This window comes from Mustela nivalis (assembly GCF_964662115.1).
Source record: "Mustela nivalis genome assembly, chromosome: 2".
NCBI lineage: Eukaryota > Metazoa > Chordata > Mammalia > Carnivora > Mustelidae > Mustela > Mustela nivalis.
The window spans coordinates 134,092,279-134,111,702 of record NC_139021.1 but is presented as its reverse complement, the minus strand read 5'-3'; the positions used below and the strand labels follow the sequence as shown (position 1 = coordinate 134,111,702).

Sequence of the window (19,424 nt, the reverse complement as noted above, 5' to 3'; positions counted from 1 at the left end):
TCTGACCAAACAGAACTGCAAGACAATAAATTTGTGTTTTTTCAACCCGCTAAGTTTATGGTAATTTATTACAGCAGCAATAAAATACTAGTATGTTGGGGAACCTTTTTTTTTTTTTTTAAGATTTTATTTATTTATTTGACAGAGAGAAATTACAAGTACACTGAGAGGCAGGCAGAGAGAGAGAGAGAGAGAGAAGGAAGCAGGCTCCCTGCTGAGCAGAGAGCCCGATGCGGGACTCAATCCCAGGACCCTGAGATCATGACCTGAGCCGAAGGCAGCGGCTTAACCCACTGAGCCACCCAGGTGCCCCTGGGGAACCATTTTTATGATGCTATGCTATTACTGTCTATTTCTGCTCAAGGGTGAGAGCTCGAGCTTACTCAAAATTGTTTTCCAATACCTAGCTCAGTTGCTGTCTCTAGAGATGCTCAACGGTATTTTAGAACTGATACAGGTTCATAATTTAATTCTAAAGATCCTTACTACTATAATTGAAACACCCTTCTTCAATTCAGAATCTTAACTGGCAATACGAATTGCTTTCATGTCTTCATTAGTCATTCTAGGCACAGAGATCTAGTAATACTAGTTTGCTTCTTCTGACTTGTCTCCCTGACACAGTCTTCCCATGGAACCTGCAGGTATATAGCTTTTTCTTAAATCAATTTTCCTCTTTCATATCACATACCATATTTTTTTAAATCAGAAACACGTTTTTGTCATCAGAAACACGTTTTTAGTTCTATCAATTCCAAGATCCATTAAGATCTATTTTATTTAACCACTGTGATTTTAACTTAAGTCTCTTGAGTATCTGACAAAATAACTACTGGAAGTTCATCTCTTAAACCTAGGAATTAGAAATACTCAGAAATATTCAGAAATTGACATTTCACAACCCTCTAAAATTGGCATTATTTTCCCCTCTTCAGAGGCATATTCACTACTATAATTCGCAGTATCAGCTGACATTTTTGAGGGCGTAATATGTGCCCATCTCTGCGGCATTCTTAATCTTTACAATGACCCTTCAGGTGATTCTACCTAACTTTATAGAAATGGACATGGGGGGCTCAGAGAATTTAAGTATCTTGCCTGAGATTAATTACACAGCTCAAAAAGTAGGAGAGAAAGGAATTCAAGTCCAAAATCAATTAAAGAGTAAAAAGAGTAAATTTCTTAGATCAACCCTTATATACTTAGTTTATGCTACTATTCAAAAATGAATTTGGGAAAAGTCAGCTTTCACTTTGACAGAGTTTTCTGACAGCAGGTACTCATGAAGGTATGGCAGTGGCTATCATAAAACACCAAAACATCCTCATCATGTGACAACGTGAGAAGAGGTATTCTGGCCATAAGATAATTTCATTTTTTTTGTCCCTTAAAATACCTTTTCTAAGATGAAAATAAGACTGTAAGTCGTATCAGCCCTGTGCACCTTTCCTATCAACTAGTACCCCATTTTTCAGGAGATAAAAAGTAAAATGATTCTAAATTTCACGCTTATTTTGTGGTTTAAGACTGGTTCCATATGCAATTTAAACTTAACTCTCATTCAACATCTTCTGAAGCCTGTCATTACTAATGGTTAGCATTTACACAGGCTTAAAAATGGACTGTAAAACATTGGCAATATTAATCTTTACTTCACCAATTAGCTTTGCAATCTTAAGTCACCTCACTAACTCTCTGGTCCCTGGTTCTCTCATCCATAATGCAAGAAAGTTAGATTAGATGAAGTTTCTAAACCTTTTCCTAATTCTAATATCCTAGAATGGCACTAACATTTGCATTCTGCCTAGCATTCTACTGAGCTAAATATGACTGATAGAAACTTAGAAGAAATTAAGATATAATTAAAAAGCTTCAGAGGGACTATGTTTGAATCTCAGTGCTATCACTTACTAACTGATCTTGGGCAAGTCTTAGTTGCCTTGTCTGTAAAATAAGGACAAAAATTGCCACCTATGATTCTTTTGAGGATTAAATTTTTAAATAGTTTTTTTAAATGCATCTAAAATAATGTCTGATGCTGAGTAACTACTCACTAAATATTCCTTTCTCTTACAGTTTGACTAGTATTATAACCACGTTTTTCAAAGAAGCCATTTCTTGAAACAAGATTTTAAAATTTTGTAGGATTTAAAGATAATGGAGTATCAAGAGTGTCTTAGTTTACTTGGGCTGCCGTTTACCATAGACCATATGGCTTAAACAAAAGAAATTTATTTTCTCACAGTTCTGGAGGCTACAAGTCCCAGACGATGGTGGGGACAGAGTTGGTTTCTTGTGAAAGCTCTTTCTGGCTTATAGACAGCCGCCTGCTCACTGTAGGTTCTAGCGTTCCTTCTACTTCTTACAACAGCACCAGCCTTGATGGATTAGAGGTCCATCTTTACAAACTCACATAATTCTCTATCACCTCCCCACAGGACCTATCTCCAAATACAGTCACATTGGAGGTTAGCACTTCAACATATGAGTTTTGGGAGCACTCAAACATTCAGTCCATAACAAATTATGTTACTTTTATTTTTGTACTGAGAGTTTATTTTAAAGCAAAGTTTATAAATTTCAATCAAATCTCACACCAAGTCTCTAAGATGAATAGAAGTACTATGATCCTGCATGGAAACCTGAGGAACAGACATGGAGAGGTTAAGCGACATAAACTTATGACACAACTGAATAGAAGCAGAATTACAAGTAGAATTTGAGACATCTAACTTGGAAGCTAATTCCATTAAATAATACTACATTTTTGAAACTTCTATTTCTAAATGTGTTATCATTGTCCTCTATTACATTACTTCTTAAATCTGCCCTAAAATTCTGTTTTCAATAGAAAATTTAAATAATATTAAAGAAAGGGGAAAATTTTTAAAATGACTGAAGTTCTCAAAGCCAGGAAAATAGGTTAAATAGAGCCATGAAAACCAGGGCTTAATTAGTTCTATGGTTTTGTGATTTCTGCTTTTAGGGAAAGCCAAGAAACTGACACATTCAGCAAAGTCTTTGGTTTATTTCTTGACCAACATTCATCAATGAGGCTCATCCACCCACAGACAAGCTGGAGTTAGATAATTATTTCCAGTAACTGAAATTTGCCTATTCATGCTTTCAGAAAAGAGAAATAGATTACTTTAATAATTATATTTCACTTTCTTTGGATGGCAGAGATTTTACACACTGTCTCTTTAGGTGGCAAATACTACTATTCAACTATATCTGTAGACATCATACAGTATAGATGATTGTCTCAAAAAACATTCTCATAGGGTAGGGGTGGGGGGAAAGAATTCTTCAGCGGAGAAAAACACTGGCTTATATTTGGTAAGTATTACTCCTCAGACCACTTTAGCTAGGCATTAAATTCTTTTCCTTTTTTTAGAGATTAAAAAAAATGTCAAACTCATGATGTTATTCCAATTTTTATCCTTTAGCACTGACGTGCAGGCTGGCACCTCCCAGAAAAAGTGAGAAACTTCCTATTCAAAAATAGCAATTTTTACGGGGTTTTCTGTGCATGTCAGAAGGGAGGGAGAAAGAGGGAGATGAATCACATTGTACTTGTCCTTACCTAACCAAATTAAGTATTTTACTTTTTTCTTTCCCTTTTTCCTTCCCCTGTAACAATGTTTGTACTCTCTACACAAAAATATAGTACCTCCTTGTGCTTCTTCATTTGGAAGGGGGGGGTGACTTCCTGTTGTTGATATCTAGGTTACTTCGCCCACCATCTCTCATTTGGCTTTCAGCCCCTTCACTGCCTGTGTTATAATTTTCCTGCATCAAATTCCTTCTGTTGTAAATACCTGAGAGTTTCCATTTTCCTGTCGGAGTAAGACTCCAACTGAAAAAAAAACACTTTGCAATTTTATCATTTATTGTTTTTAGAAATGTTAATTAGTTTTTTCATATACTTATGTGCTTTAATATGCCTCCTCAAGTAAAAATCTTAATCTTGAATTCAGGGACTGTGAGATCCTAACTCTGACTTCTTAGGGCACACACTGAAATCAGGACGGGGAGAGCAGAGGGGAGAAAATGTGGGCACAGAAGGTCAGCGACAAAATGGGAGTAGCAAAAGCTATCATGTAACATGCTAGCTATGACAAAGTAATGTCAACCAGGGAGTCTCTTTGAATACAGCAAATATATTATTAAAAACAGGTCAATACATGTATTGGCAATGAATATAGCAAGCAATGATAATGCTATTATATAACCTCCAAGAATCAAGACTCCCATTTATCCAGTGAATTATGCAATTTCGTCAGAGGCTCCCCAAACTGACTAACAATCCAAAAGAAATTCTTTATGTACGAGTAATTGTTAGTAGTTATAACTTAGAGCAATCTACTGAAAATATAATTCTTAAATACTAAGAGTACAAAGATAGATTAATACCACAATACAGGGGCGCCTGGGTGGCTCAGCGGGTTAAAGCCTCTGCCTTCGGCTCAGGTCATGATCCCAGCGTCCTGGGATCGAGCCCCACATCGGGATGTCTGCTCCGCGGAGAGCCTGCTTCCCCCTCTCTCTCTGCCTGCCTCTCTGCCTACTTGTGATCTCTGTCTGTCAAATAAATAAATAAAATCTTAAAAAAAATTAAAAAAAAAAATACCACAATACAGTACAAACATTATTTTAGGGGGAAAAAATAGAGAGTACTATATGGCTCATGCACACCTCTTTCAGGAATTGGTTTCAATTGGGTTAGTATTCCTAAAGCAATACTTTGACACACTCTTTGAAAACTTCTGCCCAGCAAGAAGAAGTCCCAAGAGACCATATTTAGATTGTTTATGTTTCAGCAAATCAAACTGCTTCGACTTATAGGCACAAACCCCATAACTATGTAATACTAATAACAACATCAGCTAGCAATTAATTAAATAGTAGTTACTATATTCATGTGTCAGGCCCTTTTCTAAGTGCTTTCGATACCTAACTCATCTAGTAATTCCCACAGCTCATTGGGATAGGAACTGTTACTTCCCACTCCACTTCCACTATTACAGACCAGGCTAAAAGACAGTAAGAAAGTTGCCCAAGTTCACATTACTAGTAAGTAACAGCTAGAATTCAATCCCAGGTAGTCTGATTCCACAGTCCATGCTCTTAATTATTATACTATATTCTGTCCCTAATTTGGTCAAAATGATATAGGGAAAAGGGTGGTGAAATCAGGAATTCAATACAAGTCTTGAGCTACATTTAACGAAAAACACATTTAATCATGAGACTTGAGAGGTTATAATTCTTTAGCTCTCCCCTTTTACACCCTTAGAAATCTTTACCATCACCAGCAAACAATGCCTGTGCAATTAGGCAATGGGCATAGCACAATATGGAACCCCAGTACCATTTGTAAGTCAACTGGTACATAACAAAAAGAACAAAATGGAACCCCAGTACCATTTGTAAGTCAACTGGTACATAACAAAAAGAACAAAGTGTTTATGGTCAGAAAAATGTGGGTTAAAGTCTCAACTTTGCCATTAACTGGCAGTATGCTATTAAACACAGTGCAGGCTCTGGAGTCAGACATACCTGGGTTGAAATCCTAGCTGTAAGACCACTGTGCAGAGTAGCAAAGTTTATATACAGTACAAGGGCACCTGGCCAAGAAAGCAAAATGGGGCTGAAATTCTGCCTCCTTTCAGCCACCACGCCATCCACCCTGGAAGGAGGGCCCACCGGTGCTGGTGCCAGAAGAACTGACACCTAACACAAGCCCCCAGGCTACTACCTAGAATAGTGTGGCAGCCCAGAAGTTTCAGTTATTTCATTGGTTCACCACAGGGGGCACGTTTTTTTTCTAACTCAAACAAGGGCTTTTCATAAGCTAGAGGTGATTCTGCCTACTCTAATACTAGCTATGTAATCTTGGGCAAGTGACTTCATCACTCTAAACCTCAGTCTCTTCATCTGGAAAAAATTGTTTTAAAAATAGTACTTGCCGCATAGTGGGTTTTGAGGATTACATAAAACAATACAAGTGTCAGTGTCAGGCACTCAATAAATGCTCAATAAGTTGTAATCAATAAATCATAACCATGTGTAGCATCACAACCTGAGACTCAGATCCCTCTGATGTTAGAATGAGTATCATCTACTTCACAAGACATTTCCATGAATGTTAAATTGTGATAAGAAGGTATTTTATAAACTATGACATGTTTATTTACAATTTTGATATAAAGAATTAGCAAATACAAAAAGTTCTTGGTACCCAGTATTTAGTAAGTATTTAGTAAGTGCAGTAAATGTTAAATGGTATTGTTGCTATTAGTTTTGACAACTCATTAAATTTTTTTGCATCATCCATTCATGTTCTGGGTATTTCTTATTTTGGAGAGGATAATCGTGTTCTTGGATCGTTGTAAATTGTGAGAGGAAAACTATCTCATTAGAGAGATCTGTAAACAGTACAAATCTAAGGAGCCTAAGACTAAGCGGTATCCAGTCAAAAAAAAAAAAAAAAATCCTACCTGGTCTATCTGGTTTGAACTTACTTTAAAACTAAAAAAAGAAGAGAGGGGTACCTGCATTGCTCAGTCAGTTAAGTGTCAAACCCTTGATTTCCACTCTGGTAATGATCTCAAAATGGTGAGACAGAACCCCGAGTCAGGCTCAACTTTCAGTGGGGAGTCTGCCTGAGATTCTATCTCACTCCTCCGCCCCCAACCCCGCCGTCACTTGAGCACAATCTCTCTCTCTCTCTCTCTCTCTCTCTCTCAAAATAAATAAAGCTTTTAAGGTCCACATATACAACGGAATATAACTCAGCCATCAGAAAAGATGAATACCCAACTTTTGCATCAACATGGATGGGACTGGAGGAGATTATGCTGAGTGACATAAGTCAAGCAGAGAAAGTCAATTATCATATGGTTTCACTTACTTGTGGAGCATAAGGAATAATACAGAGGACATTAGGAGAAGGAAGGGAAAAGTGAAGGGGGGAGTAAGGGGGGAGATGAACCATGAGAGACTGTGGACTCAGAGAAACAAACTGAGGGTTTTAGAAGGGAGAGGTTGGAGGGATGGGTGGCCTGGTCGTGGGTATTAAGGAGGGCACATATTGCATGGAGCACTGAGTGTTATACATAGACAATGAATTTTGGAACACTGCATCAAAAATTAATGATGTATTTTATGGTGACAACACAATAAATTTTTTTAAATAAAGCTTTTAAAAATGAAAAGAAAACAAAGAAAAGAAAAATCATATTGGAAACATTAAACCTTCTTGCTTAAAATTAGAGTCTCTCAACAGAAAAGAAATTTATATCCACATGACACACATAAACCACCAGATTAACACATAGTGGCATAACTATAGTTTCTCTGAACTTGGAAACAGCATTCCTCAGAAACTGCCTGTTGCTCCATTTCAAACTCAAAATAGATATTTGACCTTGCTCTTTTAAGAAAAGGGCTCTTTCCACCCTTTGGGATATTTAAAGTTTCTATTACCATAAATTCCAAGCTTATAAGTCAGCTACAGCAGCTATAACTCAGTTTCACTGAACACACACCACAGGTCTACAAACTAGAGGATTTAACAGCCTCCAATTATGCAACAGAACGAGGTTTATGGTGACCCATGCAACAGGCAAAACATGAAATATAATGAAGACCTAAGATTGCTTATACTTGCTTCATGTCTGTCCTTCCAATGTGCTTATAAGTTTTGTTGTTTTGTTGCTGTTCACAGTTATTACCACCACCATAGTGCTAGTTACACAACTACTGATACAGTCTAAGGGAAGAATGTTTTCTCAACTTTATTAATGCCTGCATCTTCTTAGCACTCAAGCATAAAGCACATTCCATATTTATTGCAGATTATTCTCTCCATCAAGACATTTTGATGGAGGGGCCAAGATGGCTCAGTTGGTTAAGCGTCTGACTTCGGTTCACATCATGATCCCAGGGTCCTGGGATAGAGCCCCACATGAGGCCCCCTGCTCAGAGAGGAGTCGGCTTCTCCCTCTCCCTCTGCCCCTTCCCCTGCTTGTGGTCTCTTTCTAATAAATAAATAAAATCTTAAAAAAAAAAAAAAGACATTTTGATGGGATGGACACCAAGAAGCTCTGGATTCAAAGTGAATTGGTCAATAGACAGTGTTATGTCCTCAGCACATAATTTAACCTCTGAAGGTCTCCTCTGATGTAATATATGAAACAGACTTTTTTTTTTAATTACAAAGTGATATATATATGGAAATGATTATTTCTGCCAACAGTATGTCATACAAATAAGTATAAAAATCCCTGCTTAGGTTTTTCAATTCACTATAAAGGAAAAGTTATGAAATGCTTAAGAACAGAAACATTCTACAAATTCAAGACTTAAATTATATCATCTTTTAATTCTTTTTTTTTTTTTAAGATTTTATTTATTTATTTGACAGAGAGAGACACAGCAAGAGAGGGAACACAAGCAGGGAAGCAGCAGAGGGAGAGGGAGAAGCAGGCTTCCTGCTGAGCAGGGAGCCCAATGTGGGGCTCAATCCCAGAACCCCGGGGTCATGACCTGAGCCAAAGGCAGACGCTTAATGACTGAGCCACCCAGGCACCCCATCATCTTTTAATTCTTTATAATCTTATTATAGCACCCGCTATAGGTATTATACACAAATGGCTCAGTCAAAGGTAACCATAATTTGGAAATTTCTAGAAATATAAGTATTTCAGTATTCTATATGACAGTGGGGATAATTAGTTTCTTCAGTAATATTATCTGTTTGGCAATACTTGCTGCTTTCTTTTGACTTTTTTAGTAGTATTTTATGTGCCACATGCTGCTTCTACAAAGGCAGTAAAAGAAAAGCCTCAAACCTACCTATCCTGACATCTCTCATGGGTACACAAGGGAAGCAATATTACTTCCATTTAATAAATGAGAAAAGTCTCAGCGATCATCTAAATAAAAAATGAAACCAGACCTAGAGCAATTAATAGGCTAAGTATGCTGTCCATTTTCCCGGAATACACCACCTTCCTTGGGGTAGGACAAAACTCCACAGTGAAAAAAATAAAAATAAAAAAAACTTCCCTGTCCTTTCTCGCTCAGGCTTCTCTGCTACCCATATGAGGCATCTGCACAACAGAGCAAAAAGTTTGTCCCATAAGACATAGCGAGGGTTGAACTTCATAAAATCTTTGTTTTCTACTTGGCATCTTTACAAACCATATATAAACTGACCTCCATTAAGATCAAGGCCAGACTCATGTGACTCACACTGCTCCATTGGGGAAGGAAACCCAGGACATCTGGCAAAATAATCTGTCAAAGACAGGGCTCCCTGTATCATGAACAGGCAGATGAACATGACTGTTAAACATCAAGTATGATACAGACTGACTACTGCAAATGTACATTTACCTCATTTTCTTTATTTAATGTGCATTACTACTAAACTACAACATCTCTAATCCAGAGTACACCTCACATATAAAAAGCATGGCCACTAAGAAACAAAACTACCACCTCGACTGGCTTTTAAAGCCAACTAAGAAGCCAGCAACATAAGGACAGTTTAAGAACTGCTCAGTTTGGGGCACCGGGGTGGCTCAGTCAGTTAAGCAGCCGACTCTTGGTTTTGGCTCAGGCCATGATCTTAGAATCAGGAGACTGAGCCCTTTGTCAGGTTCTGTGCTCAGAAGGGAATCTGCTTGAGATTCTGTTTCTCTCTCTACCCCTCATCCCTCTTGTGTACTCTCTCTAAAATAAATAAATCTGGGGTGCCTGGGTGGCTCAGTGGGTTAAAGCCTCTGCCTTCGGCTCAGGTCATGATCCCAAGGTCCTGGGATCCAGCCCCGAATCGCGCTCTCAGCTCTGCGGGGAGCCTGCTTCCTCCTCTTTCTTTCTCTCTGCCTGCCTCTCTGCCTACTTGTGATCTCTGTCAAATAAATTTTAAAAAATAATAATAATTAAAAATTAATTAATTAATTAATTAATTAAAAGAATTGTACAAGTATCCCTTGGATAATGCAGGCATTATGGGCACTGACCCCTACATAATCAAATATCCGTGTGTAACATCTGACTCCCCAAAAACTACTAATAGTCTACCGTCAACCAGAAGCCTTACCAATAAAAGTTGATTAATACATATCAAAGCAGGGTGCCTGGGTGGCTCAGTGGTTAAGCCTCTGCCTTCAGCTCAGATCATGATCTCCGGGTCCTGGGATCAAGCCCTGCCCATATCAGGTTCTCTGCTCAGCCAAGAGCCTGCTTCTCCCTCTCCCTCTGCCTGTCTCTCTGCCTACTTGTGATCTCTGTCAAATAAACAAATAAAGTCTTTAAAAAAAAAATACATATCAAAGGATAAAAAGAATACGATGTATCTTTTTTAAAGAATTTACTTATTTTAGAGAGGGGGAGGGGCAGAGGAAGAGAATCTTTCAAGCAGACTTGTGTTTATAATATTGTGTTCACATATAAGTGGACCCACGTAGATCAAATACACATTGTTCAAAGGTTAACTGTATTTCCCTAGCAGTGTACAAACATGTTGTCATTGGGACAATATTTTGCCAACAATGTATGGCAACACTGACATGATATACAAGCTAAAAACGGCTCCTTATCTAGACATGAGGTCTACACATGAAGTAAATGATTTGGTTTTAAAATACTAAATATGTTTCAGCTGCTGCAATGTATCACCAATCTGAATTTATACAGAGACCATATTGAGTCCATAAAATTTAACAAAACAGTGTACAAACTTTCAGAAAATGAGGATTTTTTTGGACCAGATACATGTTTTTAAGTTGAGACAGAAGTTTTGACACAGAGGTTGTTATTGAAGAGTTTTGCATCTGACAGATCTTTACTCCTGTGGCCATGATTGGATAAGAAATGCATTTTAAAACCATTTAAAGTGAAACTGACATTTGAAACTCATCAAGGTATAGTTTATTCATGTGAATTTTCTTACATAGTCTCTCTTTTATGAAAACTGTATTTGGGCTTCTGCAGAGATAAGCTGGCCGACTTTCATGGTTCATAGATGATCACTGTTTCAAATCTCACATGGGATTATTCTCCTATGCCAATTTCCCTTTCCTGACATACAACAAATATTCTGGGTTCTCAATATAAACATGTGTGTGAAGGGGTTTCCCAGTCTACCAATAAACAATTCTTGTACAGCTGCAGGTTATGCTGTAATTCAACTCAATTCTGACACCATCTATCTGGAGACAGTGTCAGAAACTCAGGAAAAGCCAGATGGAAGACATGCATAAGGCAAGGTATGTGGGAAGGGATAAGGAGCTTCTATGCTCTCTCCCAGCATACCATTCTCCCCACATCTCCACATTTTACCAACCCAGAAGCTCTGAACAAAGATTTTTGAAACAGAATGTCTAAAAAGATATGAGTGCCTGGGTGGCTCAGTTGGTTAAGCATCTGTCTTCAGCTCAGGTCATGATTCTGGAGTCCCAGGATCAAGTCCAGCATTGGGCTCCCTGCTCAGCCATGAGTCTGCTTCTCCCTATTTCCCTCTCTCCCCCAGCCCCCCCAAAAATAAATAAAATCTTTAAAAAAATAAAAAATGAAAGATTAAACTAGAGACCCTTGATTTCATGTCAGAATCCATTGAAAGAGTTGTTTCATCAAGGACAAATATTTAAAACTATAATTATATAGAAAACATTTCAACTTCATCTGAAAAGCTCATATTAAACAGAAAAATAGATTAAAGATAATAACGGTCAACTTATAGTAGGAGAAACATGAATAGCTAATATATTTTTTAAATGCTCAGCCTCACTCATAATCAGAATAATTAAAAAGACTATAAAATTCCATTTCATATCCATTACATATGTAAAAAATAAAAAATCTGGGACATCTGGGTGGCTCAGTTGATTTAAGTGTCTGTCTTCAACTGAGATCATGATCTTGGGGTCCTGTGATCAAGCCCTGCATTAAGCTCCCTGTTCAGTAGGGGGATCTGCTTCTCCCACTCCCTCTGCCCCTCCCTCCCAACTCATGCTTTCTCCCTCTCACTCTGTCTCTCTCAAATAAATAAAATCTTTATTTTTTTTAAGATTTGTTAAAATGTATTTGAGAGCAAGTGAGAGGGAGAACAACACAGGTTGGTGGGGGGTGGAGGGCAGAGGGAAAAGCAGACTCCCTTTCAAGGAGGGAGGACCCTGGGATCTTGACCTGAGCTGAAGGCAGGCAGACACTTAACCAAATGAGCCACCCAAGCACCTGATAAACAAAATCTTAAAAAAAGAAAAAAACAAAAACAAAAAACATGATAAGACCAAGTATTTAAAAGGATATAGAGCAATGTAAACTCTTTATTTAAAAAAACTTTTTTAGAGCAATGTAAATTCTTATACACTGTTGTTCAAAAAGTAAATTGGTGTGACCACTTTGGGCAGCATCTAAGAAAAATTCCAAATCCTATACACTAGCAATCCTGCTCAGAGGCAAATGCCATAGAGAAAGCCTGGGCCACGTACCCAAACAGAAATGGACAAGAATGTTTACAGCTGCATTTTTTATTATAGGAAAAAAACAAACAACAACAACAACAAAAAACCCTGGAAATAGCTGCCTATCAACAAGAGAATAGAAAACAAGTGCTCAAAACCTGTTTGCTGAATGAATGACTCTAAGGAATGAACAACAGTGTTCTCAAAGGAGGTCATAGACTCAGGAATCTGTGAGATAATACCAAAAGGTGTAACAACACTTCATCAGAGAAGAGAGAATATGTGCAGAAAAAAAAAGATTGAAGAAATAGTGGCTGAAAACAATTTTGGTGAAACAAACTGTGGTAAATCCATACAATGGAAAACTATTCAGCAATAAGAAGGAACAAACTACTGATACATGGAATAACATGGGTGGATCTCAAAGGCATTATGCTGAGTGAAAGAAGCCAATCTCCAAATGTTACAAATGATTATCAAAAGGCAAGAGCTTAAGAACGGAGAACAGATCGAAGGTTGCCAGGGGCTGCAGATGAGAGAAGGGTTTCAGTCCAGTAGACAGCACAAGAGAATTTTAAGGGTGGCGGAACTGTTCTATATCCTGATTTTTAGGGGGGGGTTACACAAATCTACACATGTTAAAGTTCACATAAATGCACATACAAGGGGCGCCTGGGTGGCTCAGTGGGTTGGGCCGCTGCCTTCGGCTCGGGTCGTGGTCTCGGGGTCCTGGGATCCAGTCCCGCATCGGGCTCTCTGCTCAGCAGGGAGCCTGCTTCCTCCTCTCTCTATGCCTGCCTCTCTGCCTACTTGTGGTCTCTCTCTGTCGGATAAATAAATAAAATCTTTAAAAAAAAAAAAGAAATACACACACAAAAAAGTCAGTATTATTATATATAAACTTAAATAAAGAAAAATCTAGGGAAAAAATCTATCTCCTCCAAAGTCACTCTATGTGATATAGGTATCACATATTCCGTACCCTTTACATACAATGTAAAAGGCCACCAGATTAAGCAGTTATATGGCTATCCACAGAAACACTATGACATCTCCATCAAATAAGGTTAACAAAAAAATCTAAATAAAAGCACTGAACAATAAAAATCAAATATGTAATCAATGTCTTGCAACATAATTTTATCAGGAAGCAAGAACTCAGTTTTTTGGCATTTTTGTTTTTTAAAAATTTTATTTATTCGTCAGAGAAAGACAGACAGAAAAAGCTTGTGCTCTTTTTGTGTACAGAGGGAGAAGGCAGGCTCCCCACTGAGCAAGGAGCCCGATATGGGACTCGATCCCAGAACTCCGGAATCATGATCTGAGCCAAAGGCAGACGCCCAACTGAATGAGCCATCCAAACATCCCTGCTTTTAAGATTTTATTTTTAAGTAATCTCTACACCCAACATGGGGCTTAAACTCACAACCCCAAGATCAAGAGTTACATGCTCCACTGATTCAGCCAGCCAGGTCCCTTAAGTGCTCAGTTTTTTGTACTTATTTTTATGGAGTTAATCTAAAATTAGAAGACAATAATTTTGTACATTTAAAAGGAAACATTCTTCCATTACATTTCATGCCTATAAAACCTTCTTGCCTATTAAATTAAAATTAAGTCTGTTAATTAAAAACTTTTACCTTTTCTTTCTCATTCAACCTCTCAAGTTCAGTGTGCCCTAAATAAAAAGTTATCTTAGCCCTGAGATGGGGATGTCACTGACAATACAGGCCTTTCACAGTGATAATTTCCACAAATGCAATTTCCACAGCCTATGAGGATTGCCAAAACAGAAGCTAGCTAGCAAAGTTACAACAGCGTGCTTTAACTTGGGTGACCATGTGTCCTAATCTGTCTGGGACAATTCTGGGTTGAGACCTGCTGTACCGACATAATTCCATATTTTTTTTTTTTTTTGAGTAGTCTCCACACCTAGCATTGAGCCTAACATGGGGCTTGAACTCATGACTCTGAGACCAAGACCTGAGCTGAGATCAAGAGTGGGATGCTTAACCAACTGAGCCACCCAGGTGTTCCCTGAAATAATTATTAATAGCACTCTCTCTCATTCTAGAGGTGCTAAGGTTTAGACAAAATGGATTATATGGACATCCCACACTTAACCTATTTCCTTTAAGGAGCCTAACACACAATCCCCTACCTATCACAACGAGACCTAAAAAGTAGACCTCAAAAAGGGAAGCCTTTACAAAAAGTAGACCTCACACAGGAAAGGTTTAAAAAAAAAGAAAGAAATAAAGACACAGAAAAAATGAATTTGATTAACCTAATGTGTTTGTGTTGTGTTTTCTTATTTTGTCAATCATAGCTACTAAAAATTCTCTTTGGGTTGTATAATTGAAAAAAAAAAAAAAACTCAGCACTCTAATTAATCCATACCCTAGTATCTTAGGAGCAACTCTGTCAGTCACATTAAAGAAAAACAAATCACCCATTTAAAATCTCTACCCATGCCTCCATTCTCATTTTAAAGGCACTGGATAGCATGGAAAGGCCAATGCTTTTTATTCCAATTTATGATGATGCTTTCTTTGCCAAATTCTAGGCAATTCTAATATGGTATATCTCCAGATGGAAAGTTGATATATTTCTCTATAGCCAGATTTATCCACTTTAAAAAGGAGGTTAAATAAATAAATAAATGGGACATAATGTTTATCTAGATATAGGTAACATTTATGTCTCTTTGACACTTAAACCCAAGAGCATTGTACAGCTTTATTCATAACCACAATAAATCTTCTGGATTCCCCAGATGTGTGATGTGACTTGGAGCTTCTACTCAAGTGTTTTTTTTCCTATTAAGTCTGGTCATAATTCAAACATCCCCAAGAAAAATATTTTTCCTTTTGATTTTTGAAAAAACTATAGCAATGCTAGTGTGGCTAGCAGCAGGTAGTTCTGTATTTAAATTATTACAGGTAACAGTTAATATCACTAGGTTCCACGCCCTACCATATACACATAAGGTGCTCAATAAATATTTCTTGAATAAATAAATGAGAAGAGGGGAAATATGCACATTGATATAATGCTGCAAAGAAAAACTTGATGCAAGAAAACAAAATACAGGCAGAACCAGATGGGATGCCCTTCCACTAAAAACAGTGAAAAATAGCTAGCTGCTCAGTATGGAATAATGAAAAAAGTTCTCATGATGGATAATGGTAATGGTTCACGTCAATGAAAATGTATTTAATGTCACTGAATTGTACATTTTAAAATGGTTAAAATAGTTAACTTTATGTTATGTATATTTCACCACAATAAGTTTTTTGGGTGGGCAGCTGGGTGGCTCAGTGGGTAAGTGTCTGCCTTCGGCTCAGTTCGTGATCCCATGGTCCTGGGACAGAGCCCCACATCCGGCTCCCTGCTCAGTGGGAAACCCGCTTCTCCCTCTTCCTCTACCCCTGCTTGTGTTTCCTCTCTCTGTCTCTCTGTTAAATAAATAAATAAATCTTGTGGAACTTAAACTCACAATCCTGAGATGAAGAGTCGCTTGCTCTACCAACTGAGCCAGCCAGATATCCCTTAAAAAAACAAACAAACAAACAAAAAACTTTTAATAGCTACTCAGCCAAGTGTGACTATGGACTTTCACAGGAAAACACTGAGAGAGACTATGATGGTGAGAAACTCTGGCCATGTAAAATATTATGGTACATCGTACAGTAAAAACTTTAAAAATAAGTGAAAAAGCTCTCACTGAAAAAGCTGTACTGTGAGAATATGTTGTTTTACAAAATACTTTTGCCAAGTTCTGTGGCAAAAGTAACATAGTATGGTAGATGTTTATGTATAAAATACAAATACTAAGTAGTATTTACTCCACTGGAAGAAAAACTAAGTATAATTTGAGATAAACATAGACTTTGAGCCTTTAGAAATAAACATACTTGCTTAAAAAAGAAATAAATTAAGGGGCGCCTGGGATAAGCATCTGCCTTCAGCTCAGGTCATGATCCCAGGGTCCTGGGATAGAACCCTGCATCCAGCTCCCTACTCAGCAGACAATTTGCTTCTCCATCTCCCCCAACTAGAGTAGTGTCTCTGTCTCTCATACTCTCTGTAAAATAAATAAATAAAATCTTACAATAAAAAAAAGAAAAGAAAAAAATTAAACTGTTTACATCTAAATTGGTCATAAGCCTTTCAATTTCATACTTTTTAAAAAACTCATACGGACCAATCACATAAACAATTTTATAATATTAATATACTTATTCACAGATCTTGTTACACAAAACCAAAAAAAGAGGGAAAGATCACTTTAAGGACAGAAAATTCTATACTAAACATCCAAATATTTAAATATCCTAACCTAAACAACAAAAGATTAAAATTAAATACAAAATCTCAACTGGTGATATGGGGACTATTTGCTGACCCAGAGATCTATCTCAACAGTCATGCTGTTCTCTCTAACAAAACTGCAGGGAATAGGTCTGGCAGAAAGAAGTCCGCACTGCGGCTCAAAGAAATTTGGTATGTTAATGAGGGAAAATGTGTATGACTAAATAACCACCAGCCTTGCTACTTTATGTTCTGTCCCAAAGCTGTGACCATTCAAAAATTCTAGGATTTTCTCCTCCTCACCAAACTCTTCTAAATCTAAGGAGCTAGTTGGCAAAACTAAGTCAGTCCACTGAACAAAGTCTGCAGTCAGTCTGTCACTAAGTAGGAATATTCTATTACCACTCATGTTAACTATCCAAAAATCTTTTTTTTTTTAAGATTTTATTTATATTTATTTATTTGAGACAGAGAGGGAGAAGGAGCATGATGGCACTCACACACATGAGCAGAGGGTGGGGCAGAATGAGGGACAAGCAGACTCCTCACTCGAGCCAAGAGTCTGAGGGACTCATCCCAGGATCCTGAGATCAAGACCTGAAAAGGAAGTTAGATGCTTAACCAACGGAGCCACTCAGGCACTCCTCCAAAAATCCTAAAACAAACAACAAACCAACTCAAAGAACTGCTCTGCAGCTAGAGTAGAAAAAAATGAAGCCAAAAGATACAGTTACTACATAATGTAGAGAAAAAAACTGTAATATATATAAAAAATACTTCTTAGGGGTGCCTGGGTGGCTCAGTGGGTTAAGCCGCTGCCTTTGGCTCAGGTCATGATCTCGGGGTCCTGGGATCGAGTCCCGCGTCGGGCTCTCTGCTTGGCAGGGAGCCTGCTTCCCTCTCTCTCTCTCTCTCTGCCTGCCTCTCCATCTACTTGTGATTTCTCTCTGTCAAATAAATAAATAAAATTAAAAAAAAAAAAAAGTTAAAAAAAAATACTTCTTATATTAAAGGTGGGTTAAAAAGGGATTGGGTTAAAATAATTTTCAAATAACAAAAGAAACAAAATATATAAGTATATAACACTGTCAAGGGTGGAGAAGTGAAAATGACTTACAGCATAACCCACCAAAAAAACAAAGAACTGCATAATTTAATCATACTGTAGAGCAGCACCTTGTTCAGTTTTCAGAATCAGCTGCACCTGGCACCAAGAGAACTTCAAGCAAAAGTAAAACTACTATATAGAAAGGTTATTTTCAGGTCTAATTAATTGGTCTCAAATCTGAACACAGATACACCAAATCTTTCATGATTTCTTCATAGCTACTCTTTCAACAGAATATCCAGTAATACCACCCCTCTAATAATGCAAAATGAATTTTTATTTCTTTTTTTTTTTTTAAGATTTTATTTATTTATTTGACAGAGAGAGATCACAAGTAGGCAGAGAGGCAGGCAGAGAGAGAGAGGGGAGGAAGCAGGCTCCCTGCTGAGCAGAGAGCCCGACGCGGGACTCGATCCCAGGACCCTGAGATCATGACCTGAGCCAAAGGCAGCGGCTTAACCCACTGAGCCACCCAGGCGCCCCGAATTTTTATTTCTTAAACTTTCTTTCATTTGCTTCTAAGTTCATAATATAGTAATTTACATCATAAAGCTTATGCTTCCAGAAGCAAAAATATGGTTTATAGGACAACTTAAATGTACATGTACCAAAAATTAAAGTGCTTTCAATGATTAGAACAGGGCCTGATAACACAGCAGGTACTAAGTATAAATATTTGCTGAATGAATAAAGGAATTATAATTAAGGAATTATAATTAATTATAGTTAGGGTGCCTGGGTAGCTCAGTCTGTTAAGTATCTGCCATCAGCTTGGGTCATGATCTCGGGGTCCTGGGATAGAGTCCCTGGTTCAGCAGAGAGTCTGCTTCTCCCTCTCCCTCTATCCCTTCCCACTGCTTGTGCGCTCGCTCTCTCGCTCTCCCTCTCTCTCTCAAATAAATGAAATCTTTAAAATTAAAAAAAAAAAAAGAATTATAGTTAAGTGTACCATCTCCCCCTCATAAAATGCTTATATTACAGTGGCTCTAGAATCCTTTCTCTAGACAGCTCAGAACCAGGCAAAGCTATAAACACAATCTGTTGACCAAATGGAATGCTCTCCCCTCTCTGCTTCCCTCACCATGCCTAATACATGCACCCATCTGATACCAAAACCAAATTTAAGGTACCTGTTTCCTTCCTTTTCCCTGACTTTCTGCCTTGAACAAAACCCTCAGTAGTATTTTCACAGCTTTGCACTCCCTAAAAATCAGCTCAGAAGTTGCCCAAAGAGCAAGTGGAAGTGCATCTAACTACACCTTCAAGAGAAAGATCTTTCTTCTATCAGACACATGAAAAAATGTTCATCATCACTAGCCATCAGGGAGATTCAAATTAAAACCACATTGAGATATCACCTTACACCAGTTAGAATGGCCAAAATTAGCAAGACAGGAAACAACATGTGTTGGCGGGGATGTGGAGAAAGGGGAACCCTCTTCCACTGTTGGTGGGAATGCAAGTTGGTGCAGCCTCTTTGGAGAATAGTGTGGAGATTCCTCAAGAAATTAAAAATAGAACTT

At 37.8% G+C, this 19,424-nt stretch overlaps 1 protein-coding gene across 5 annotated transcripts in view; it reads right to left on the bottom strand.

The window, feature by feature from the left end:
• Positions 1-19,424, bottom strand: part of MCU (mitochondrial calcium uniporter) — a 198,952-nt gene that overhangs the window by 130,958 nt on the left and 48,570 nt on the right. For 3 of the 5 annotated variants that reach the window (XM_082716029.1, XM_082716028.1, XM_082716027.1), the window contains one exon: positions 17,294-17,390. The exons of the other annotated variants lie outside the window; for them this stretch is intronic. In XM_082716029.1, coding sequence (XP_082572155.1) covers positions 17,294-17,299 — 6 coding nt within the window. In that variant the 5' untranslated portion in view covers positions 17,300-17,390. The remainder of the gene's footprint in view (positions 1-17,293; positions 17,391-19,424) is intronic. 5 annotated transcript variants of the gene reach the window in all.